General features: G+C 42.9%; 1 protein-coding gene across 3 annotated transcripts in view; it reads left to right on the top strand.

The window, feature by feature from the left end:
* NFIA (nuclear factor I A) overlaps positions 1-26134 on the top strand; it is a 624340-nt gene extending 598206 nt beyond the window's left edge. For 2 of the 3 annotated variants that reach the window (XM_068965476.1, XM_068965477.1), the window contains exon 11: positions 23121-26134. In XM_068965476.1, coding sequence (XP_068821577.1) covers positions 23121-23138 — 18 coding nt within the window. In that variant the 3' untranslated portion in view covers positions 23139-26134. The remainder of the gene's footprint in view (positions 1-23120) is intronic. The other variant, XM_068965478.1, reaches the window with a different exon arrangement.
* Positions 26135-26427: the final 293 nt, after the last annotated feature.

Below are 26427 nucleotides of genomic sequence, written 5' to 3'. Positions count from 1 at the left end.
TATGAAATGAAGGTGATAAAATTATCCACCTCATAGAAGAAAATCCAATTAACTATGGCTTAAGCCAATCAGATTTTTGGGTTCCTGCATAGCAAGAAATCTCTCAGTGAATGGCTGTTGGCATTGTTTCAGCTGCTACAGGATGCCAGCAGGAGCCTTGCTCTTTCAAACATTCTGTTGTACCATCCTTAGCATCCACAGGCAGGTGCCTCTGACTACAAAATGACTGCTGCAGCTCCAGACATCATCCCCACATCATTCCCCATTATTCCTTTTATATCAAGGAATAAGGATTCTGCTGTTTCGGGTTTCATTGACTAAAGCTAATGGTCACATTTTAATCTTTAGCTGCAAAGAATGCCAGTAAAGCCAACATAAAATTATCTTGATTGGCTAAGATCGTGACTCATTTACCCAGGGCTGGTCACATTGTCCTCCCTAAACAAAATTGCCCTGAGAAAGAAGGGGCAATAGATAGTAGGGAGGACTGTTAACAGTATCTGTCATCTTCCTTTTTCTCCCATGCCCTGGCTGGTTTCATGATGTTTTCAACTCCAGTTCTTGCATTTGACTCCTTTCGTCCACTCACTCCCTGTGTGTCTAGGAGACCTGTATGCTGTGTGTATGTATGAGTGGATAGTGATCATCTCATTTAAGCCTTCTCTTGGATTCCAGGATTTGGGCAGAAGTACTGGAGTTTTGGGTAAACCAGTTTCCCCTGGGGCTGAGTCAAGGTTATCCTGGTAAGCGAGCACTCCAAAAAGGCTGCGTTGAAAGACATGTGCCTTGGTAATCACAGGGGAAGTCCGGGAAACAGTGCCCTCCGTGCACCCTCCCAGGTGCTTATCAGACACTCAGCAACAGGTTCTGGGTTTCTCTTTTACAACTTGGAACCAGATGCTTCCTTTGCAAAAGAAAAGAGCCTGGTTTTGCTGAGCTTGAGTCAACAGAGTTCAGAGCACAGGAAAATGGATTGGCCCTGCTGCACGCTCTGAGGGGAGAAGGTAGTACAGGTGGGGTTCCCACTTCCACAAAGCCCCTGCATGTGAGAACCCTGTATCTGGGGGTGGGGGGGGGCGTTTGCTTCCCCAAACGTTTCTGCATTCTGATAACGACCGAGCGCGGCACTTCCGCCGTGGTCCCGTGGTCAGCGCACCGCACTACCAGCGCTTCCACTGCAGGGGTGCAGGTTCGATCCCTGGTCAGGAAGCTAAGATCCCATGCGCTGGTGGCATGGCCAAAAAAAAAAAAGAAAGCAAAGAAAAAGCTTTCTGGTTATAAATAATGACTGTTCACATTAGGAGAGGTTCCTTTCAGACACAGGCTTTCCCAGGCCATCTAATGAGTCTAAGATCTTGAAGGTTCTACCAAAGCACAGTTTCAAGGCCAGAGCCTATTGTCTGACGTGAGATCTTTCTCCAAGATCTCATATGAGTTCTCAGTGATTCTTCCTGGCCACTTTTCCCACACCCACTTGTTTACCTTCCTGTTTGTTTATTAAGGATGAAGGCACATTCTTTTATCAGTGGCCTCTGTTTTGAGGATATAGCCTTTCAATGGAGCCTATTCTTTGAGTTACATTCCAAAGTACAGGCCTCCCCCAAAATATTTGCATGAGAATTTTTCCTTAGGCTTCCTTCACATGGCTTCCTTTACAGCAGAGATGAAATAACTTAGCACTTCTAATTGGCTTTTCCCTTTCCAAATGCTTTACACATTAACTAATGAATCACATGAGCTTGTGATAAGCTGGATGCCTGGGCTGGAGCTGGGACACTGGCTTCGGACAGGCTGTCCTGGCCCTGTGTTCCTCTCCCTCACACTCTCCCTTCCCCCACACCCCCGCCCCCTCCACAGTCTAAATGCGTTGGGCTCAGCCCAGACACAAACATCCTCAGCACAGCCTTGTGGGAAGGACCCAGCGCTACCTTCCAAGGCTTGATGTTGTTCAGTGACTAAGTAGTGTCCGACTCTTTGTGACCCCATGGACTGCAGCACTCCAGGCTTCCCTGTCCTTCACTGTCTCCCTGAGTTTGCTCAAACTCATGTCCACTGGGTGGATGATGCCATCCAGCCATCTCATCCTCTGTCGTCCCCTTCTCCTCCTGTCCTCAGTCTTTCCCAGCAGCAGGGTCTTTTTCAGTGAGTCAGCTGGATGTGCTACATATTAAAGGAAATTTCAGGCCAGGGCCAGCCTTGGTGGCACATAGCTTCCCCTTCTCAAGCACAATTCTCCTTCCATGGATCTGTGGCCAAGTGTGTATGTGTATTGAGGAAGGAATAGTACCAGGGGGGTGGAAGGACCATACCAGAGAAAGGTCCGGTAAGGGAAATGCCCATAGTGCCTCTTGGTAGAGTAAAAGGAACACTAGACTAAGAGTCAGAATACTTGGATTCCTAGCTCATCTCTCCCACTCACCAGCTATGTTTTTGTCCTTAGGGAGGGAAAACAAACCAGAATTTACTGTTGTTTTAGTTGCTAAGTCGTGGCCGACTGTTTTGCAACCCCATGGACTTTAGCCCACCAGGCTCCTCTGTCCCTGGGTTTCCCAGGCAAGAATATTGGACCGAGTTGCCATTTCCTTCTTCAGGGAATCTTCCCAACCCAGGGGTCAAACCTGTATTGACAGGCGGTTTCTTTACCACTGAGCCACCTGAGAAGCTAGAATTTACTAAGTACATACTGTATCCCCAGTATCACACGAGGGTGGAAGGGGTCTACTGACATGACCCAATCCCTGCCATACATTACTGACCGACTTCTAAGGAGAAAAGGAAAATATTATAGTAAGATATGCTAAAGAAAACACTTGAAGTATGTGTAACCTACAAGCAGTGCAGAGAGTAGGTGACTAACCCTGAGGAGAAGCAGGAAATTCATGGAAGATACGTTCTAGGGGAGGTTTCACATGAGCTGGTTTGCAAGGACACAGACATAATTGCATTCCTGGAGAGGGGAATAGCACATGCCGAAATTAGTGGTATATGTTCAGAGAACTCTACTCTGTTCAGTATGTTGATTGTGTGCCTGCATGTTCGGTTGCTTCAGTTGTATCTGACTGTGCAACCCTATGGGCTATAGCCCGCCAGTCTCCTCAGTCCGTGGAATCCTTCAGGCAAGAATACTGGAGTGGGCTGCCGTGCCCTCCTCCAGGGGATCTTTCCCAACCCAGGGATCAAACCCTCATCTCTTACGTCTCCTGCACTGACAGGCAGCTTCTTTACCACGAGTGTCACCTGGGAAGCCCAGTATGTTGGTTAATATAAGGTAAATGACAGAGAATGTTGACTAAGGAGGCTGGGAAGTTAGACGAGGTCTAGTCTTGAATACAGGCACTTGGACTTTATGGGAGACAGAAAGCAGGTGAAGGGCACAGTGGGATCTCTGTATGGGAAGAAACCTTAACCCTCATGAAGTATGAGATTTTACAAGTAGTAGCAGCATTAAGCAGAGAAGCCAACGGCACCCCACTCCACATGGGGGAAGGCTGCAGTCTGTGGGGTCGCTGAGGGTCAGACACGACTGAGCAACTTCACTTTCAATTTTCACTTTCTTGCTTTAGAGAAGGAAATGGCAACCCACTCCAGTGTTCTTGCCTGGAGAATCCCAGGGACGGGGGAGCAGACATGACTGAAGTGACTTAGCAGCAGCAGCAGCAGCATTAAGACCTATGGTCATGAGGTACTATCTTCTCCCAGGCATTATAACTTAGTAGAGAAAATAGAAGCTTTCGAGCCAGATAGACTTGATTTTTATTTATCTCAGTACATGACTGATGGGGACTAAATTGTAACTGCCCGCCTCCCATTTCATATTGAAGCACTAATCCCAGCGTGATAGTATTTGGAGATGGGACCTTTGGAAGGTAATTAGATTCAGATGAGGGTGAGGTCCTCATGATAGAATCAGTGGTCTTAAAAGAAAAGACAGGGAATTCTCTAGTGGTCTAGTGGTTAGGACTCAGCAGTTTCACTGTTGCACCCCTGGTTCAATCCCTGGTCTGGGAACTAAGATCCCACAAGCAATAGTGTGGCTTTAATAAAAAAAAAGGAAGGACCCTAGAGAGCATGTGTCATGTGAGGACTGGGCAGGAAGAAGGTGGCCGGGCCGTCTGCCAGCCAGGGAGAGGACCCTCACCAGACTCTAAATCAGCTGGAACTTTGATCTTGGACTTTGCAGCCTCCAGAACTGTGAGAAGATAAATTTCTGTTGTTTAAGCCACCCAGGCTATGGTATTTTGTCATGGCGGCCTGAGCAACATCTACAGAGACCTTGGGGTAATTTTTAGCCTTTCTGACCCATAGATATCACATTTATAAAATTATGAATTAAGTCCTGCACTCCACTTAGTTTTGTGAAAATTCAGTGTGGTTGGAATGTAAAGCTGCCAGCACCCTACCCTGGCACAGGGAACAGTCAGAATGGAACCCACATCAGCACCAGCATTGAATCAGGAGGCATCTCCTTCATCTTCAGGACCAGGGACCTGTGTGTACCAGCAGAAACAGAGAAATGTTAACGTGGTGAGAACCCCAGAGGTAATCTGGTAATTTCCCCCCTGAGCTGAGTCATCTCTGCCCCCATCCTCCCATGTCCATTTTCCATACGTTGTGCCGTTAATTCTCTCATTAGCCCGTGGAATGATATTTATTTGTTAAGAATATACTTAGCATACTCCCAGGGAGCAAGTTAAAACTCAGCTAACAGCTGCAGTTTCTGATTGTGAGGAAAAATACGCTGAGAAATGCATCTGGAGAGCAGCTATGTATGTATGTTATAATTTCCTATTAAAAAACTATTAAACTTTATGCTGGATGAGGGAGAGAAGAAAAAAATCCCAGTGCAAAAGCAAGTTATGAACATAGGAGCACAGTTTCTGAATGTTTACTTTGTCAGATACACAGCTGACATGATTAGCTCTAATGGGGTGGTGATCCTCACTGAATTGCAGATGGGTATGAGTGACTGAAATACCGCCGGGACTTAAATAAGTGGCGCATACTGTATTACTTAAGACTTCCCTGGTGGCTCAGACAGTAAAGCATCTGCCTGCAATGCGGGAGACCCGGATTTGATCCCTGGGTCGGGAAGATCCCTGGAGAAGGAAATGGCAACCCACTCCAGTATCCTTGCCTGGAGAATCCCATGGACAGAGGAGCCTGGTAGGCTACAGTCCACAGGGTCGCAAAGAGTCGGACACGACTGAGCGACTTCACTCACTCACTCACTGTATTACTTAGGCTGCATCCTTTAGCCAAGTTGAAGGCTTCTTTCTCTCCATCCATTCCCAACACATGCACGCTCACAGGTAACATTCACACACGCATGTGCACACAGAGGCATGCGTCTCTCCATTCCAGAAGCTCCGTGGAGAACATTAATCACCCATCTGGAGCAATGCTGACTTGCCTTCCATGACTTTTCCCCCTTTGCCCTCTGCCATCAAAGTGCAACCCCACCCCCCACGCTCACCATGGCAGATAATGGTATCTCAGATCAGTCCACTTGCTGCGGCATCAAGACCCAGATCAATTTATTGACTCCATGAGAGTGGCTGGTACAGTAACTGTTACAAGAGAAGAATGAAAAGTGAGAACGTGTCCACATGAAAAATAAAAATGACGTTTTGTTCTTTCCTGCCCTCCCCCTTTTTTGCCTCATAGATCTTTATGTGTTTACACAGCAGAGAGCACTTTCCTTAAGTTAATCAGCTCCTTCTACATTATTAATTGTGACAGTTAGGGTGCTACATGAGAGGAAGAGTATTATGGGAAGCATTGATCTCACTCGGATGGCGTGGACCTGAGTAGGTTTGGTATCCCTCCTCCCATCTCACTGCATTGGGGTCCCATCAAATCACATTTCCTTGATTGACAATGCAGAACGCCTCCCATCAATAGAATTGATTCTGTGAGAAGGGACAAGGAACATTTTTCAGCTAGAAATAGATGAATTATGGTGATGGCAAAGAGAACATTTCAGAAATCTTTCGGTCTAGAAACTTTTGTTGGGAGCTAGATACTATTATCGTCCCAAACACAAGCCTACTTTATATCCTCAGAAAAAATGCAACTATTAGAAGAAACTTACTCCAAGTGAAAAATAGATTTAGTTGAAGCCAACAGTGAACCTGAGGATATAATAGATGTTTTTAAAAGGCCATCGACTAATTTTTTGTGGGAAATTTTTGGTTAAGTGCACATCTTTGAAAGACATTTCACTAAAGTTCAACTTTCATGGCTTATACCTGTAGACCCCAACATAAATCCTATGTGAATGGACAGAAGTGAGCGGGTGTCATTTGTGACCTGGAAATAAAAGGTCAACCATTGGATTTATAGCTTTTTTAGTGAAAAGAACATAAAGATTCCTGCCAACTGGAGTCAATCCATATTTTAATGTTTCTTAGTTAAGATTATAAAATCAAGGGACTAGGATCATGCTGTTCAGTGAAGGTCAAAAATTAAATGTGATGGGCTAAGTATCATTCCCATGGGGCAGAAGTTAATATTTCAAAATCCCTTTTTACCACTGGCAGTCAAGAAACGAATTGTCCATGATCATTAACCAAGGGAAGGGGAAATCCCACTACCATTGCTAAGTTTAATGATGATTATTACATTAATCAACTGTATTGTTAAATTACTCTGCTGTTCTCATGTAATGTCCCCAAATAGTGATAGTGGATTGATTGCTACCAAAAAATTCTCATATACAGTGGTGAACACGTCATGATGGGGGCTCATGGAGATGGGATGAAGGCTTATTTGTGGGAAAAGAAGTTGTGGCTATTTTATGGATAAAGAGATATAACATAAAATGTTACACTGCATATAACATTCCTCTAAGACAAGATTCTGTGACACTACAGACCTGTTACTGTATATGATTCACCAGGACAAGTTTTTTTAAATACAAAAGAAAAAGAAGAGCATGCATTTCTTTTTATTATCTTTTTTCTATTTCATATTTTTGGCGTCTTTTTTATTTTTAGGGAAAATAAAAGGAAGTGTTTGCAGTTCCTTTTCTTCAAAGTTTTAGAGCTCTGGCTCCCATCTCCTTTGGATTAAGGTTATTTAAAGTTGTTTATAGGATGACTCAGACACATGTACCCCATGACATTATTTAAAATTTATTTATTTGCCACACTGTGAGGCTTCTGGGATCTTCGTTCCCCAATCAGGGATTGAACCCAGGCCCTTGTCAGTGAGATCATGGAGTCCCAACCACTGAACCACTAGGGAATCCCCCCGCATACTCCCATGGCATTTTAAAATCCATTTTAAGATGCCAGTACTTTAAGAAGTTACTTTTAATAAAACAGCCCCTGTGAACTAGAGGGCCCAGGCTCAGGAAGTTGAAATGATTTATGAGGCCATACAGATAATCGGAGACAAGGTCAGCCTGAGAAAGACAGGGTATCTGACACCAGGAAAGGAAGGGACTGGTAGTTTAGTTGTGTGGCTTAGGATATGGGTGCACAATTTCTGTTTTGCAGAGGTGTTTTATAGAAGCTTATTATCCATTACGTCTTCCCTTGGTGGCTCAGCAGTAAAGAATCTGCCTGCAGTGCAGGAGACACAGGTTCAGTCCCTGGGTTGGGAAGGTCCCCTGGCGAAGGAAATGGCAACCCACTCCAGTATTCTTACCTGAGAAATCCCATGAGGTGAGCCTGGTGGGCTACAGTTGCTGGGGTTGCAAAGAATCAGACATGACTTAGCAACTAAACAACAAATATCCATAGACTGACCCAAGTGCATTGGAATCTTGAGAAACAAAAGGTTCACCTTGGAGAATGTATCTTTGTACACTACCACCTATTGTGGGTGTGGGTGGGTGAGTATTAAACCCGTGCTTCTGTCTGTGCTCTGGGGTAGCTTTCAGTGGCATATTTTTCTAACTTCTGTCCTTCACAGTTCAGACAAAGGTTAAAATTCCCATCTACTTTCACAGGCAAACACTTTAAAGTGCTTCTACAAGAGGCAGCGAGTAGGGAGGACCTTTGATTTAAAGTTCAACATTTACATTTGTAATTTTGACTAATTTCTGTGCTCACATTAATTAAATTGAAATTGTTTAATTAGAATAAAACTGAAATTGATCATTAGGATTAATTTAACCTGATAGGCTTTGTGTGCCTTTCTAGACAAATATTATGAAATACAGTGATAATGAAGCAGTGAGAGGTATAATTTCACATCTAATAATGATCTTAATATCTGCCAGTTATTCTCTGGTATCGGGATAGCTCTGAATGTTGCTGTTTGTTACATCATTACCCTTCAGCTAAGACCATGCTGTATCTCTCCACTGGTCTCTTCCCAAATATTTTTTCCTGTCAAAGTCTAAAGATGTACCAAATTCTCTTCACCCCTCCCTCCTAGTAACATCATCCCTCCCCTTTCCCTCACCCCACCATCTTCCAGGAAGGCTATTTGCTTGGCTCTTCCCCCGGTCCTTGTATCACAATGACCTTTGTAAAACAAGAACTGCAGAATGACACTCCTTATGGAATTCACTAGTGCTCCTCAGTTCTGGGGTCATTGCTATCAGCTCTGGACTGCCCCTCTGTCCTGTTCCTGGCTGATTACTACGATTAAGAACCAGGCACAGAGCTAAGCTGCATAGAAAGAGGAGGGGTTGTAACCCCTGAATAACTGTTAAGGGGTGGGAGAGAAAAGGCAGCTTTTCCAGGTGTCCAGTGTGCACCCAGGAAATAGCTTGCCATCTTCATCCTGTGCCTTCTGTGTAGCTCCATCCAGTGAGCATGTTTCCAAATTTGGTGCCTTTTGTTTCTGAAGGAAAATTCTCGAAAGATAAGACTCCTGTTTTGCCATAGGATTTGGCGTAAATGAAAGAACATTAGAGCTGCATCTGCCTACCAACACACTGAAAGAAAGTGAAAGTGTGAGTCATTCAGTTGTGTCTGACTCTTTGCAACCCCAAGCCCACCAGGTTCCTCTGTCCAGAGGATTCTCCAGGCAAGAATACTGGAGTGGGTTGCCATTCCCTCCTCCAGGGAATCTTCCCAACCCTGGGACTGATCTCCGGTCTCCTACATTGCAGGTGAATTCTTTACCATCTGAGCCACTAAAGAAGCCCAAACAACACATTGATGAATGTAAAGCTTTTTGAACTATCAAGTCAACTATCAAATTATTTTGTCTTCAGAAGAATTAATATCTGCATGGATAAATTAAATCTTCAGGAAAATCTGTAAAGCATTTGAATTTCAGATTCCTCCTGTCTACCATTTTGCTGCTGCTGCTGCTGCTGCTAAGTCGCTTCAGTCGTGTCCGACTCTGTGCGAACCCAGAGACGGCAGCCCACCAGGCTCCCCTGTCCCTAGGATTCTCCAGGCAAGAACACTGGAGTGGGTTGCCATTTCCTTCTCTAATGCATGAAAGTGAAAAGTGACAGAGAAGTCGCTCAGTCATGTCCAACTCTTAGCGACCCCATAGACTGCAGCCTGCCAGGCTCCTCCATCCATGGGATTTGCCAGGCAAGAGTACTGGAGTGGGTTGCCATTGCCTTCTCCGACCATTCTGCTAGAGTTATTTAAAAAAAAAAGTAACATCAGCAGTTATGTTTCCTACAGCAACACTTAAGGCAGAAGTTCAAAGTATAGAGGAGAATGAGTTAAAATTATGTAGATATTTATGAGTAAGAAAAAAGGGAAACAAAAACTAGACAAAAGAAAGAACATGTGATTCTCAGCGTGAATGTGACTTTGGGAATGAGTGATCAATAGGATAGTAGAGATTATTCCATATGCAAATTATTGTCTTTCTGCTGCTTGGCCAGTCATTCCTGGCCAAAGACAGAAGCTGTTGGGGTTGTAAGCCCTGATTTCATTCAGTCATCATAAGTAAACTGCTGTCCCCAAAGAAACTAATTTTATCATTCATTTCTATAGACTGTCATCTATGTGGATTCTACTTGTATTCATGTCTTTATCCAATAGAAGCAGCTTACTACATTCATAGCAAAGGGTTTTATTTGGAAGCATATTCATATTTCATTGGGTTTTTAAAAATCCTTCATGTTTCTAGCATTTGAATTAGGCTAAGTTCAAGAGATTGAGAGAAAAGAGGAGACAGCCAGCATAGCCATGCTGTTATTGTATTGGTCCAAGAAAAGTGACTTTGTGCTATGTACTAGGGCCAAAAAGCTATATGGGCTAGCATATAGAGATGAGGTTTCTGTCTTCCTCATGTCAGAAAAGCAGATGTACACATAGAAAAAGCGTCACCTCAGTTTAACAGCTTAGTTTAACAAGTTAAAAAACAAAACACTTTCATATTTTCATGTATTATTTCATCCTCACAACTACCATGCTAGGAAGATGTTCCTAATCAGAGGCACAAATGGAGACCAGATACATGATGGACTCGATCCATCCTCCCTGAAGCAGTTTCTTCTCTGAGCCCCCACAGCAGTGCTTTCCTTTAAACTGTTTTCTGACTTATCACCTGTTGCTGTGCAGGGATGCAGCTGCTGATCCTGAAGTACTGGGAATGTCACAACCTGCCACCCCGGGTACGCTCAACCTGTCAGGAAAGAACTGCTTGCTCCAGGGCTGAAGATGCTATAGAGTAATGCTCAGGTGTTGCAGCACTGGTTTATCATTGTTGTACCCAACTTCTTGCTAACTCAAATTCACACAGAAGTTGAGTGGCAGAGTCCCTGGTGTTATTTCTCCAGCTTTCCTTCCAATTCTGTCCATAAAGACCATTGCTGCTTTCTCTGAACTCCCGGCCCCTTGCTTAGCAAAGAGATTGAGTCTTAACCTCAGTCAGCCAGGAAACCAGTTCTCTCCAGATTGGTTTCTAAGAGCATTTCAGAATCTCTACCTCAGTTCTTCCTGCTCCTAACCCAAAATAGCCATTTCTTCCTCTCTAGTATAACTTCATTGACTAGAAAACACCTGAGATCTTTTCAACATGGAAAATCCTTTAGATTTTTTTCATAAACATAATAAGAGATCCCTTCTGAATTGGGGATATTTCTCTTCATAACACCTTTTAACTGCATTTTTCAAGTCAGAAAACCAGCTTATGCAAACCCTAGATCTTACCTTTGAAGAGTATAAATATGTATTGACCACTTTCCACAAAGAGTTGAAAATGGTTGCAAGGAAATCCGAAGTCATGACTATGGAATTCTAGAATATCTAAAATCTTTTTAACTATTAATAGAATGTTAACACTAAAACCTTATTGGGAAAATTAAGAAGATTCTGTTTTCTAGGCCCAGCCTTCTCTTTCTTTGACTTTATAGTGCATCTGAGGAAATTTTTAATACTAACCAAAGCTTGGTGTTGCCTGGCATCTGAGTCTAAAATGCCTGAGAAAGCAGTACAGATTCCAACTGTAACACATTCCTCCCCCAAGCCTTGGGAACGAGCCTACTGAGGCCGGCAGAGTTCAGAGAGAGCACATGCAAATAAGGTTCAGTTATAAACTCCCGAGGAGTGTTTTATTTAGTTTAAACCTGAACCTGAACTTGTCAACGTGTTCCTGGAGAACAACACAGACAGCTGCTGCAGTGGAACAGGAAGCCATATTTCAGCTCAGACAATTCACTTCTTTGAGAGAAAGAAAAGTCTTCGAGTAATTTTTTTTAACTGAACTGCCTTTAGGATAGCACATGGTGACATCTCTGCAAGAGGTTGTGATCACAGAACCAGAATGAGTTAATATGTGTCATTTGAACTTGCCACCATTTCTTCAGTGTGAATTATAGGATCTCTTAGCCTATGGTGATTTAACAAGAGAAAAGAATATTTAAAAAGCCAATGAACATATAACCATCATCCAATCTGTAATTGGTTTCCTTAAAATATAATAAAGTGATAGGAGAGGTATGGAACTATTCCAGATCAGTACTGTGTGCATGAGTTCCGAGTCTGTTCCTAAATCTCAGTTACTAGGAGAACACTAGCAAATAGAACTCATCTGAAAGCAAAGTAAGTGATTTTGTTTGCATGCTTGATTTTATGACATATGCTTAACTATGTCTTCTGGCCTCCCTGGTGGTTCAAACGGTAAAGAATCTACCTGCAATGAGGGAGACCTGAGTTTGATCCATGAGTCAGCAAGATCCCCTAGAGAAGGAAATGGCAAAGCACAATGTTCTTGCCTGGAGAATTCCACGGACAGAGGAGCCTGGCAGGCAACAGTCCATGGGGTCGCAGAGTCAGGCACAACTGAGTGATTAACACTTTCACTAAATATGTCTTAAATAATCTTTAGTTAGGAGATCACCATTTTTAAAGTCATTACGAAAAAGGTAAAAACGAATTAAATTTTCTGCGTTAGAATGATGCTGCCCCTTTCTAAGAAGCATAGATTCCTGACAGGGAAGCCTCATAGCTCTGGTGATCCCATAGATTATGTTCACAACGATATCCTTGATAAGACCCTTGACAGAGACTGTGAATACTGTGAGATCTCACCTTTGCACAATTCCCCAACCCAGCTCCACCAAGAAGCTTCCCACTCACCTCCACTGGAAATATTCAGGAAGAATCTAATTGTTTATAGTAATGAATATTGCGTAGTTCTAAGTTTAATCTACAAATTTAAAAGGAAATAAATCTGAACATAAAAAGCATTTGCTGTTTCAGCATTAAAAAAAAATACTGTCATTTGAAACTGCCGACTCCCCCATGTGGGTTTGTTTTGCAAGTCACATCTTAACAAAGACAAGTTTTGTTGTCATAAAACCAACCCTAAATCCCACCACCAGAGGAAGGAGTAAAGCATTGTTCACTTATCCTGGGTCTGTGCTTTCTGGGATGTCACACAAGAGCTTTGACTGGGCTTGAGAAGATCATTCCATTTTTATCCAGGGCAATTGGCTCCGATGAAACCCCAGGCCCTTCTGTGACATCTAGATCACATCAGTGTTTCCTGTAATAATGCTGCTTACATTTTAGGCCAGTATTTCAAAGTTTTGTCTCTATGTGTCTTACTTCCGCCCCCAAATAATAGAATACTATTATAATAACTGGTATATAAGGGCTGTTCTGCAGATAAGTTGGACCCCTGACTTCCCACAGACTAGAATCTGGCCTCTGACTTTTTCCATAGTCAAGCTCATTCTAACTTCATTGAGGGGTAGAACAGTTTTATCCCTGCCAATATCACATCTACACAGTGAATGAGGAAAAATGATGACTTCTGCACCTGTAAGTCTGAAACGCAGGTGCTCCCAGAAGGTACAGGGATAGGAATGGGATCCTTATAGTGTGATCAGAGCAGCCAGAGTCGCGGGGCAGCCAGAGGCTGAGCTGAGCCCCACAGTCCAGTACAGAGTTGCTTCTTACTGCTCTCTCGCTCTCTTCTGTCAAGAACCTGAGAGCAAAGATGTACAGTCTCCTCCGCATTCCATCCAAATCCCACCTCTGCACCTCACTTCTTTGGCTCCATACAGAAGCCCCCAACCCCCTGCTGGCTGAGCGTGCCCTCTTCCTTCCTGGGGCGGGCAGCTGTTTGCAGAGTCTTTGAGAGGGTAGAGGTCTTCCCTCATTCCTGTGGGAGTGGAAGCACAGATGGAGAAATAGAAAAAGAGAGAGACTGGCTGGAGGGGTGAGAGGAGGCAGGAAAGGGGACCGGAAAGGACAGAAGAAAGGGCCTTGGACAGTGAATAGAGGAGGACGAAAGAGGTCAGAAGCAAAGAGCCATGCTCAGGGCCAAGCAAAAAAGCAGCTGCTGGGGGGTGGTCACGGGCACAGGTGCCAAGTGCCATCCGGTGCCCAAAGGGGACTCCTTGGCTGGGAGGGTTAGTTTGGAGATTTGTTTCTGGCCAAGGAGCAGATCTTCTGTCGTACTCATGCAGGAATGTCTCCGGGAGAGTTTTTGAAGTAACTGGACGTTTCACTTCAGTGTTCTTTTCCCTCTCACCAGATTTTATCTACCTGCACCACTGAAATGGTACATGTGCATGTTAGGTTTCCTGTGAACCTGAGTCATGTTGGGAAGAGCTTTTCAGCTCTGGGGGAAGAGCAGGAGTAAAGAGGCAGGCCGTGGCATGATTATTGTAATGCGGCCACGCTCGGCTGAGCGCAGACCTCCACTCCCACGCCTCTCTTTTTAAATCAGAAAGGTTACCTCCCTGGGCCACCATTGGGCCAGCCCCAAGTGTGACTGTCTGCACTTGTTAGACAGCAGGCGTTTAATTAAAATTGGAATCCAATGTGTAGAAAACATACATTTTTTTTTCACTTCATAGCTCTCCACAGGAAGTCATACTCTCTTCCTGCCCTGCTCCGCTCAACTCTCCCCACCACCTAAAAAGACAAAAAAAAAGAAGACAGACTCAGGGAACGATTATTTCAGTGTTGAAAATCAGAAATTACAAAGGGCCGGGCTGCCTTCTTTATTTTTGCCTTCAGGGTTAACACCAGCCAATGATAAAGCCTATATTGTATCTTCAGCCCAGAGCTAGCTTTTTTTTATGGCTAACTTCCTGTGTGGAAAAGGAGTTGTCCCATTTCAGAGTGTTAAAATACGGCATTTAATGAATCAGTAAATAAAATTTTTCACCTTACTTTTGCCCAAGGAGTCGGTTGATCCCTTCTGATATTTGGCTGGACTTTGTGGAATCAAAAACAAAAAATTGAAAGAGCAAATAATAGACACAGGCCCCTAGCTGAAAACTCAACCCCTGAACACCCTGGCCACCGCCTTTTCCACTGCAGAGCCACCCAGCGCACTATCTGGGCTCCTCCCAGAACATTCGGCTGTGCCATCATGGCCAAACAGATCGGAACTCCGGACAATTTCATCGGGTCCTTGTCCCCTTAATCTCCATGCTGCACCTCAGATCTGAAGCAGCTTCCGTGGTGCGGGCTCACTTTAATGGATAATCTATTTTTCATGAAAAAGCAGGAAATAAGCTGTCTCTTTCATAAAAAGATTTACAAAATGTAATCATTGTTGAAATATTCCCTTTGAACTGCCGTGTCCACGGGGGTCTCCGGCTCCCAGAGTCGTGCTTCATTAGAACCCCCTCACAAGCGGCTCCAGAAGGGCAGGTACACTGGTGGGGCCCGCTTTGATGTCTTGAATGAATGAAAGAAAAGCACAATAAAAAAGAGCTGTTGATCAAGCATAAAATACTCTTTAAGCTGACAGAATAGCAGCGTTAACACACCCTAAGCTGCTTTTCGTTTTTCCCTTTTTTCCTCACATTTTCCTGTGCTTTGTGTACAGTGGGGGTTTGTATTTTATAAGAAGTCTCTGATCTATGTAGTATGCCATTCGCTAACAAAAACCAAAATAGGATTGTTTCTGTCCCACTTGGTTGCCTGACTACTCCCTCCCTCCCCCCAACCTCAGATCCCCTCTCCCCCTCGACCCCAACTTCCAAGGCGTGCAGTTCAGCCTTGCAAGGCAAGGGCCCAAATGCCTTTCATAAACTTGAGCCAATTTCTTTTGTGTGGTTGGTTTCGCTGCTCTGATTTTAATACCGCAATTAAAGACAGATTTTTATTTTCTCAAGAACTTTCTCTTGCAACTGGAGAAATGGAACTGACACAGCTGCTACCTTTAACCAAGAAATTATATCATTAAATAAGAGCAAGCCGCCTTGCTGAGCGATGCCTTTCCAGGGGAACTGGTCCTCTGTAGGTCTCCTGTGGACCTTATGGCCTGTACACACTTTATAGAGGATCCATCTCACCTGGCTTTCAGGTTTTCCGCACTTGTCTCTCAGGCGTTAGTTCATTCAGTCCCTACAAAAACTGATAAAGTTGTTAGCTCCATTTCACAGAGTCTAAAACTGAGACCCAGGGGTGCTGACTTATCTAAGATCATTTAGAAAGTGAAAGTGTTAGTTTCTCAATCTAGGGTTAGTTTGTGACCCCATGGACTGTAGCTCACCAGGGTCCTCTGTCCATGGGGTTCTCCAGGCAAGAATACTGGAGTGGGTTGCCATATCCTCCTCCAGGGGATCCTACCGACTCAGGGATCGAACCCGGGTCTCCTGTATTGCAGGCACATTCTTTACCATCTGAGCCACCAGGGAAGCCCCTTTAACTAGCATGTAATGGCATACTAGTTAAACGATGTGAAAAGTGAAAGTGAAAGTCACTCAGTCATGTCTGACTCTTTTCGACCCCATGGTCTATACAGTCCATGGAATTCTCCAGGCCAGAATACTGGAGTGGGTAGCCGTTCCCTTCTCCAGGGGATCTTCCCAACCCAGGGATCAAACCTAGGTCTCCCACATTGTTGGCAGATTCTTTCTGTTAACTCTGACTCCAGTGCCCCACCTCTTAACACTATGCACGCAGCCCTCCAGTAAGTCAGCAGAGCAAATGTGAGTGGCCAGAGTGCAGTTTTTAATTCAGAAGTCTTTGGTTTCGTGAGGTAAAAGATTACTTGATAAACATGTGAAGGGAGGCCAGAAAGAAGAACTTTGCTTAATGGTGAGGCAGACACTAGAGCAAGTTGGAATACGGTGAAAGTCAGACTCTGGAACAACTGTTGGAATAACTGGATTGTGTATGTACTCTCAAGGTTTGGAGGTGCTGGATGGCTTATTGGGTAAAGAGATTAGTGTTTTCCCGTCTTGAGGTCTGAAGCAAATGGAGGTCTTGGCCGGGAACAGCGTGGTCACTCTCCAGGGAGTGGTGGTTTGGACAGCTCCTCTGCGCTCGTAGTAAGCAGGCAGCCGTCCATGTTACAAAACTACTGCACATGCTACGGCTGCAGTTGGCCCCACTGCAAGAGCTCTTCAATCAGAACTCCCTGGGATGGCTTGTGGAGACCTGCATGTCTCCGTGGAGAGCACCTGTCGTTCAGGGGGATGCGGGCGTGAGCCATGAGCATGGATGTGGTACAGCCATTCTAGAAGCCACCCATGTAAGCAGCTTGTTGGGGTAATTGACACTAGTCTTTGGGCTTCCCCGGTGGCTCAGATGGTAAAGAATCTGCCTGCTAATGCAGGAGACACAGGTTCAATCCCTGGGTTGGGAAGATTCCCCTTGGAGAAGGGAATGCCAACCCACTCCAGTATTCTTGCATGGAGAATTCCATGATCAGAGGATCCTGGTGGGCTACAGTCCATGGCCTCGCAAAGAGCTGGACACAACTGAAGGACTAACACTTTCACTTTTCACTTTTGGAACCTTGGAGATTTCTTCCTTTATTCAACAGTGTTTATTAAATCACCAGGCAAGACACCAGAGATGCCAGACACAAGAAGACAGTTTGTTTTCTTGGGGAGAAAATAGGCAATTACAGTTCAGTGACTGTGACAGAGGTAAACTCAGGAACTAGAGGCCTGGAGAAAGACCCTTTGGAAGAAGGGACTGCTAATCTGAAAAAGCAAGGACTAGCAAGTGTGAGCAAAGCTAAGGAGCTAGGGCTAGCTCTGCCAAGTTCCAGCAGGGAGAAAGCATTTGGCTTTGGGGGACCTGGAAGAAGTGTAACACAGCACAAGTGTTGAGTATAAGCAGCGAAAAGATAAGGCCGCAAAGGTGAGCAGGGCCAATCATGGCCCATTACTGTTTTAATAACTTCCTGTACAATAAATAAGTCTTGGGTTTAGCATTATTGAAAGCAGGCTTTCTTTAACAAAATCAGACAAGAACAATGGCTGCAGAGATCACAGCCTGTGGCTGGGAAGACCAATAACTGACACCTGGGTGCAGGGTGTCACCTTTGTCAGAAGAAACCAGTATCCCCATGCCATGAAGAATGGCCCTACAGTAGTCTTCTAGGGGCCCAAGGACAGAGTCGTGCTTTCTTGAAATCACACAACTAGTCAGTCGAAAAAATAGGACTCGGTCCTGGGTCCCTTGGACATTGAATACTCAGCCTAATCAGCTAACACTCGTTTTCAAACACCCAGCTGTGAGAATAGCAAGGTAACTGGTCTCTTGAAGGTTACTGAAGTCTAAGGACCAGGACCTTCTTTCTGCAGGACAACTCCTTGGGAGCAGGTACCATATTTGTTGTACTCATATTCCCAGAGCCTAGTGTTATCAAGCACACAGTAGGATGCTCAACACTTGTTAAATAAGTGAAGTACTCCCAAATGAGGTATACTAACATCAGAAACCGGGAGTGGACTCCAAGGCCTTGTCCATTTCCACTGGATCAGAAGGAGGCAGGGGAGGCTACCCGGCTTCTGGCTGATTTGCCAAGGACAGCTCATTTGGGCTAAACAGTGGGCTTTCACTCATCCAAACAAGAGCAGGAAGCCAAAAATGACTAACTGGATTAATGACCCAGCAGAGATAGCATCTCCTCCAGAGAGAAGTCAAGATGCTGACCGCAACTCCTGCAGTGCTAGTTGGCAGCATCCTCTTCAGGGGCTGATGGAGTATGAAGGAGTGGAGAGTGGGGGCAGAGGCCTCCCTGGATTTGCACGTTTCTGCTTTCTGTGTGTGAAATGTCCTGAAATAACCCACCTTGCCTGGAGAAGAAAGCAAAGTGTCACACCCAGTTCTGGATTCCACATTAACAACCTCCTTCCGCGGTGTTCAACTTTGCCCTTGAGGCCTTTTGTTTAACTTTTTGATTTGAAAAACAGATTCTGCTGCGTCACAGTCTGTTCCGCCCTCCCCACCCCCCACCGCAGCACCCTCTCTTTTTTTTGGTTAAAGTAAAATACAGCTATCTCAAACAGACTTGCATTTCCTTTTGTTTCTGAAATATGCATCCTGCCCTTTCAGTCAAAAGTGCATATAAAAGCCATTTTAACATTCATTATTTACATTAGAATGTGTGATGTTAACTAAAGAAACTGAGCCTTCATCAACCATGTTTTAGGCACCCTTATGACCAAATTTTGGAAAATAGCCTCGGTTTCCTAATTACTCTCCCCTTCAGATAGGAAAGGAAAGAGACTGCCACCGTCAAAGGTACCGAGTGCCATTTCAGGCTTCCTGCTTGTGATGAAGCCGGATAGATGTTGTTTATGGTTCATAAAACCTGTCTACTGTGAATATTCCAGAATCCTGGCAGAATGGGATTCGAACTATAAATTAAGGGGCGGGAAGTGTGATAAAACTCCTTAGAAAAAAGTGGGGGGTGGGGTGGGGGGGAGTCATGCTGCAATGGTTAAATGAAATTTTATAAGCACATTCAGTGTGGAGCTGTTTTGCATTACATGAGTTGAATACCTTAGAGACGCCACATCTGCAGGCACTTTATTAAATCCTTAGTCAGCACTTTCCAACCTGATGAGATTACTTCTTCATTTGACTGGAGAAGAGGAAAGCTGAGCTCTGGTCCTGGACTGCAGATTTCTTTTGATGTTTCACCTTGAACACTGAGAGAGGACAATCAGCCCCACTTCCAGCCCCCTCCTCACCACCTCAGCACATCCCAAGCTGTAGACACTGTGAATGTAACAGTAATTTTCCTTAACTCTAGCCTCTGTGGGAGTTTGGATTTATGGACCTCCCAAACAACTATAGCTGAGAGTTCCCAAGGGAAAAAAAAACAGAAAAAATAGATCAAAGCTCTGTGTTTACTTCCTTAATGTAAATGTATCAAGATAACATCATCCGATATTCTATTGTAATATTGAAATTCACTGTAGATGAGGGACAGGGGTTCCTTTGTAGTCCATCTGGATACAGTAGGTTAGATTAAAGGGCTATAAAATATGAAGGCAGAAACCGTATGAAACCTAAGCTTGTGTTAGTAAATATCTGAAGACAATTTTTTGACTCTCCATCAATGAATTTTGTTTAATGTGGCAACATTTTCCCAGTGATTTGCTCCTCAACCCCAACAATTTAACAATCTCAGATTTCTTTCATATTTTTCTTGTACAGCCCAACAAGAAAATGCCCAGAATTATTCGTCAAGTAATGTTTTGCAACTTGCACTCCTTGAATTATAGATTTTGTAAGAGACTATCACAAGAGAAAAATGGGCTTTTACAAACATTATCTTGTCTATTGCACATTATTCATAGTTCATGGAAGTTTTTAAAAATCGAGTGGCTTGGACATGTGCAGCTATCACACTCATCATAATGGAATTAAGGAAGGCCTTCAGCTACAAACTAGTCATGAGAACATTTGATGAAATGAATGGGTTCTATTTTTTAGTTTTATAGTTGCTTATCTGCCATCACTATGAATAAATGATTTAATCAAGGAGCCCTCATTCAAAAGGGAAAAAAATTCCCTGTGTAGTTCCCCTAACCAGCTGACTTCCCATTCTGGAAAGCCTTGGTCAAGTAGCTGGGTTAATTGTCATGAAGATTAGTGTAATGTTGAAATAAGGACTAATGGTCAAATTACAGGAGTGAAAAAGTTTAAGAATAGGTTTTGGTTTGGGCCTGAAAGGGTTAATTAAGTTTTTTTCACGGCTTATTAAAGACCCCCAACCCAGGCCTTCAGGAGTCATATTGACACCCCACCCCAGGGCAACTCTCTCTGGTGACATGTTGCTGGTCAGAGCACAATAGTCTTCTGTGTCTGCAAATCATTGCTAAAATCATCTCAAGGAAAAAAAAAAAAGTTTGAAAGCTTTAACGTTAGACAAAAGCCCAAGAGCTGCACTGCGCAGCTCAAAAACCCGGAGTCAGCAACTTCTATTGATTAAAAACTAACCTTTAAAGTAACTCTGAGAGTGTGTGGTTAGCATTTAAATTTAAACATGTCATGAGTTGATTTGTGTTACTGAATACCAACTCAGAAGGAGTAACATTCACATTGCATTTTTTTTCTAATTCCCTTAAGCAGCTAAAGTATTTCATGAAATGTCAATAGGGCAGAAAGAAAAGGAGGGGGGGGACAGCCAATGCTGGGCCTGTAGTTTTCTTTCCCATGCAAATATTCACACACACACACACACCCCCAAAAGGAAAGTGTGGAGAGTGAAACACAATAATTAGTCCTTTGTCTAACTTTCCCAAGTGCCAGAGAAAGACAGATTAATTAAATATACAACAGTGTTGGTTTTTGGAGTGGGGGTCTCGCTTGCTGGGTAGGTCATAAATTAGGCAGAATAAATACTTCAATGTGTTTGCAGTGGGCCTGCTACGTCAGAGCCACTGGAAGGTTGGTGGGAGGAGAGCGGAGGGTTTCTTGCTAATGATAGTCACGTCTGGGTCTGTCTGGTTGCTCTTAGCAACCAGACATGATGTAACACCAGGATGAACTTGAACTTGGGGGACTTGAAAAGAGAACAATAGACCAGAGCAATCAATAAAGCCTATTTCAGTGAAGGATTACAGAGCTGCTCTGGGGTAACCTTGTCGGCAAGGCACACACTGAATAGTAAGATGTGTGAAGAAACTTTTTTTTCCTTTGCTTTGCTTTTTAAGAGAAGTGTAGAGGCACTACAGATTTTTGTAGTGCACTGAGGTTGTGTCCAGAAACTGTGGAATGGAAAACTGCTCCCCCTACTGACTCACTGAGTCCCAGGCGCTTGCTTTGAGAACTACGACGCAGCGTCAGATTTAAAGTCTGGAATTTCACAACTGACTTAGAAAGTGTGAGAACAGACATTGTCAGCGTGACCCGCCGCATCCAAAGTTTGAGACTGTTTGGTTCCAGGGAGAACTCGGCTCTATCTCGGATCTGCGTCAGCTATGCGGGAGTCCAGCTAGAAATACGGTTTGGAGACTGCCTCCTGACTCCTCTCTTCCCCCCTCTTCTTTCTTTTGTCCAGTTCGATTTAGGCCCTGTGTATTTGCCAGGATGATTTCCTTTCAGGACACAAGAGACTTTATTGTGCTCCTCAAAGCATGTGGTCAAAGAATAACATCTGAAAGTATACAGGATGAGTAGTTTCTTGGTTTAGACTTCAGGTTTTTCTTTTTTTTTTTTTTTTTTCCCCTTCAAGTCCTCTGGAAATCAAAGGTAGCTTGTGTGACTAGGAAATCTTATCCCAACCTCCATGTAGCTATCATTTTGCCATTTATCCTGGAATCAAACGAGTCCTTGCTTTACCTAATTGAATCTCTAGGACACGGATGAGCCTTCATCTGACTGAGTCAACCCAAATGCAACCCTTTCTAATACTGTCAACTCAGAGGTTTCAGAAGCGTTTAATTTTGCTTGAGGTTGATGATTTTTCTGTGAATAAATGTGATGAATTTGGTAGGGTAGCTGTGGAGAAAAGTTGGCAAAAGCCATGTACTTTTTTATCTGACTTGAGAAACTGACTCTGATACTAAACCGTAATTGGTCACTTTGTTTAGCTAACAGAGAAAGAAGTGCCAGCATATAGAGCGACGTATCGCCAGACTATTGCCCAAAGCTAACCACCTAAGGGCTCATGAAAGGAAAAGGCAACTGGTAACTAGGTCCGGCAGTTAAATGCAAGGCTGTAAATAAACGTCAAAGGAGCAAAAGCATGCGTGAGGGCTGTGCCCGTGGCCTCATTTTTTCTTTTGGGCACTATGGTAAAATCTTTGATACCAGTTGACAATTATATGTCATTTTTAAAAATTTTATTTTAGAAATATTGAGCTGAGAGGAGCATTTACATCTCCTCATGCACATCTAAGGAGACTGAGTAGAAGAGAAATGCTATGACTTATCCAAAGTCACCCAGGATTCTTGGTACAGCACTTGTCCTACTTGAGCTCCATTTACTCTTCTGTCGGTTTTGATCCTCTGTGCCCGTTACAAGAGCATTATGATAACTTCTCATTGAAAAGGAGATGCTGTGAGATTCATCAGAGACGGCATCCATGATGATATAAAACCTCTCCCTTCACCCATTCTCCATTCATTCCCCTCTGCTTTGTTTGGAAGCCTGTATTCCAGGCACTGAGCTAGGCGCTGAGGGTTCAATGAAAAACCAGGTGATAGAGCTTCTTGCTCTGCTACAGCTGCCCTCGCCAGATTGGAGCGTCCATACCATGCATGTCTTTCAGGTAGGCATAAGTACTTGGTTGTGCAGGTTACACTCAGAGCCTTGGCAGCCCCCAGCAAAGACGCTGAATTCCAATTTCAGAAGAGTAAGAGCAGTTTCAGAGTCTTAAGCTTTACTGTTTGTCATTCTTTTACTTTTACCGGTGAAAACCGCCCTTTACCCCTAACACAGATCTTGATTTCACCAGTGGAAAGGCCACAGTTAAAATGTGTTATTTTCCAAATTGTGGCTCTAATTGCACTTTTCCTCTTGTCTTCCAGTCCTGGTACCTGGGATAAAAGTCGCAGCGTCCCACCATCCACCAGACAGACCACCTGACCCCTTCTCAACTCTGTAACATGGACGCATCCTCAACCCAGCGCGGTTACAACTTCACTGTCACTGGAAGGGGAGAATCAAATCAACTTGTACATGGAAACAGCAAGCATTATGGTCCAACAGCAAAGGCCATAACCTTTTGGGATTTTTTTTTTAATACTTTAGGAACTGTTGTAATTTTCTCATATGGTGCTGGAAATGGTTGGGCTTTGTAACATTTGAAGTGTTTCCGTGGTTGCGTGAGCATTAGGCAGTGTGGCTAGAGAAGGTCTACCCTTGCTCACTGACTTCCTGTTGTAACACACTTTCTTTACGGAGCCCGCCGTTTCACAGTATTTCATGAATTTACCCATACTGGTGTGAGCCTCTTTGAGCAATCAGGAGGCGCTTGGAGAACTAAATCTTTTGTAGTAGCTGAGATCTGCAATATATATAACTTACGGGACAGTCAAAGGGCAATGTTTTTCTGTAACATATTGGAAAAAGAAATCGCAGTTATGTTCCTTTTTTGTTTTTTCTTTTAGTTTGGTTTGGTTCAGCAGTCAGCCGTTAACTAGGTAACATGGCCCGGAAGGACAGTGAATCCACTCACGTTGCAGAATAATTCCGAAAATGGCAAACTACTACTACTACTATTCAGTTTTTTAAAAGTTTTGAAATGCTGCACTTACATTAAAAAAAAAAAAAACAACATTTTTTCAACAATTTCAACAATGACACAAATTCACGTGGAAATGGGGAAGATGGTCTGTTTTGACAGAAACTGACAGGAATCAATCAAAACAATCGAATTTTGAATTGAGTAAAGTGCAATTTCATTGGATAGCTAAATATCTTTGTAAGATAGAGATTGTTGAAAATTCTATTTTTGTTTTTCAAGTCCTTCCACCCCAGGACTCTAAATTATTGGGGTAAAAAACAGCCTTGCAAGAAAAAGGGGAGCTATTTTTGCTTTTTATGTTTTTTATTGTTAAACTTGTATCCCTTTAAAAACTGAAGGAAAATTTAAAAAAAAAAAACAAAAAAACAAATCTAATGGTGCTTTTACCACAATATGTTAACTACATTAAATGCTAATTAATTATTTTCTGTTATCAAAGCACATAACTAAAATAAAATCATGGTATCTGTTAATTTTATAAGCTAGAAGTCACTAGAATGGATTATGCCAATTCTGAAAATTTTTACGTGTATCTGGCAACATAGGATTTATCAGTTATCAGACACTTCATTGTTCCAGAGATTGTCCAGAAAATTTAAAGACCTTTGCGCCCCTGAACTGGGCTATGGGAAAATAATTTTAATAATAATAACGAAACCAATACTGAGACAGATGCTGGTGCCCATTCAGATCAAGGGTACTTGTTAGGGAAAAAAAAGTTTGCACCCCCAAATGTCCTGTATCTTATGTAAAAAAAAAAAAATACAAAAAACAAACAAAAAATAACAAAAAAAAAGTGCAAGTGATTTTTCTACCAGACAGCGAAGCACCCCTTTGCTTCCCATGCAACTTCAAGAAGGTTTCCTATACTATACATATATATACGTTCTGGTTGGCGAGCCCTGCTGATCAGAGAAAGTCTCTGCATGTTCTAGTGTTAGTAACTAATTTTTATATAGTTAATGTAGGATAAAGTAGAGTGCATTAAGACACAATATTGTAATCCCTACTCTAGGCACTTGCCTTTAAACTATGTTTTTCAGCCCTTCAGAAGGGTTCTACTACTGTCCTATACAATCAAGTAACTGAAATTCTTGGGAAGACACTTTGCTCCTCATCTTTCCCCCCCGAAACAATGTTGTTTTGTTTTGTTTTTTTTCCTTAATTTGCACGAAAACAAAAATTCCATATCAATGTGCCTTGCCCTGGATAGCGATTATTTGTGGAATTGTTGCACATGCTCCTCTATTGAAAGGGGTTTTTCCCTAGTCAAGCATTTGGAGACACTTTTTGTAAATGTGACTTTTATGTCAGCCATTGTCAGTTTCAACAGCTAGGACTAAATAGAGAGTTAGTTGTCCCGCAGATAGGAGTGGTCTTTAGTGTCCTCTGCGGTCAGTGGCAGTGCTATTCTGAGATCTGTAGATGCTTAGAATATCAGTATTTTGGATGTTGCTGCATTTTACAATTTATTTGGAGTCTTCCTTTATTTTCCCCCGCCCCGCCCCCAGATATATGAAAATATGCAATACCTGCTTATATCGTGTAGGAAAGCTTAGCAATGATTAATTTTTCTTTTATTTTTTTTATTTGACCAAAGTCGGTGCTGCACTTGACGCAGTGTGTTTAGGTGTCTGTCTTTGTACTTTTTTTGTGATTTTTGAATGCACGTGCGCAGGAAGGGCTCCTCTTAGAGAAGCAGTCAAACTGTGAAGCACTAAGCTGACCCTGCTTCAAGCAATTTTGTTTTTACAACTGTTCCTTTCACAAGCAAGCCTTAAAAAAAAAAAAAAGACAACTTCCCTTTTCTTCAGCTCCCACACCCCATTTTTCTTAGCAGACTGCAGTCAATCCACATTCAATACAAAGTATATAATGCCCATTTTTATATGCACGTTTTTAAACTTCCAAGTTCTGAAAATTGTTTACTGGTTATCTCTATTTAAGGAAAAAAAAATAAAATAAAACCTTTTGGACTTTCATATGTGTCTGATAAGTGGTTGAATAGTCGTTTGGCGCTGTTGTATGGTGTGATTGTCAGTATATGGTGTCACTTCCTCTAGCCAGCCAGCATACTTTGCCTTCCCCTATAGCACTTAGCTGGGCATTACTTTATTATGACATATGTGCACTAAAAAAAGAAAAAAGAAAAAAAAAAAGAAGAAAAACAGCAGCTTTCAGTGCTTCACAGTGAAGGGAAAAAAGCCTAGACAAACATTTTGTCAGAGCCTTGCGATAAGCCAAGGCATTACCAGTAAATTGGTTGTATATACAATAAAATTGCACCCTTTTTTAAAAACAAAACAAACTAAGCAATAGTTTGGGCAGTTTTAGTTGTTTTTAGTGAGCATGTTGTAGTCATGACTGCAAAGAGAGAGATTAACTGCCCACTCAGAAGATATGTAATTTGTATTGTTGTATAGTTTTATTGATTACACTGATTTATTCTACCCTATTTTATAATGCAGGACTTTTGTAATGTTGTTTAAATGAGGAAAAATTTCTGTCAAATTAGCCTAGTGAAATTTCTGATTGTTCATTATAAAGGCAGCGTTCATAGAATGGCTTTTCTTTCTTTCCTGCCCCCT

Source organism: Capricornis sumatraensis, chromosome 2 (genome assembly GCF_032405125.1).
Source record: "Capricornis sumatraensis isolate serow.1 chromosome 2, serow.2, whole genome shotgun sequence".
NCBI classification, from domain to species: Eukaryota; Metazoa; Chordata; class Mammalia; order Artiodactyla; family Bovidae; genus Capricornis; species Capricornis sumatraensis.
The sequence above is the reverse complement of the archived record's forward strand: the minus strand, read 5'-3'. Positions and strand labels throughout refer to the sequence as shown.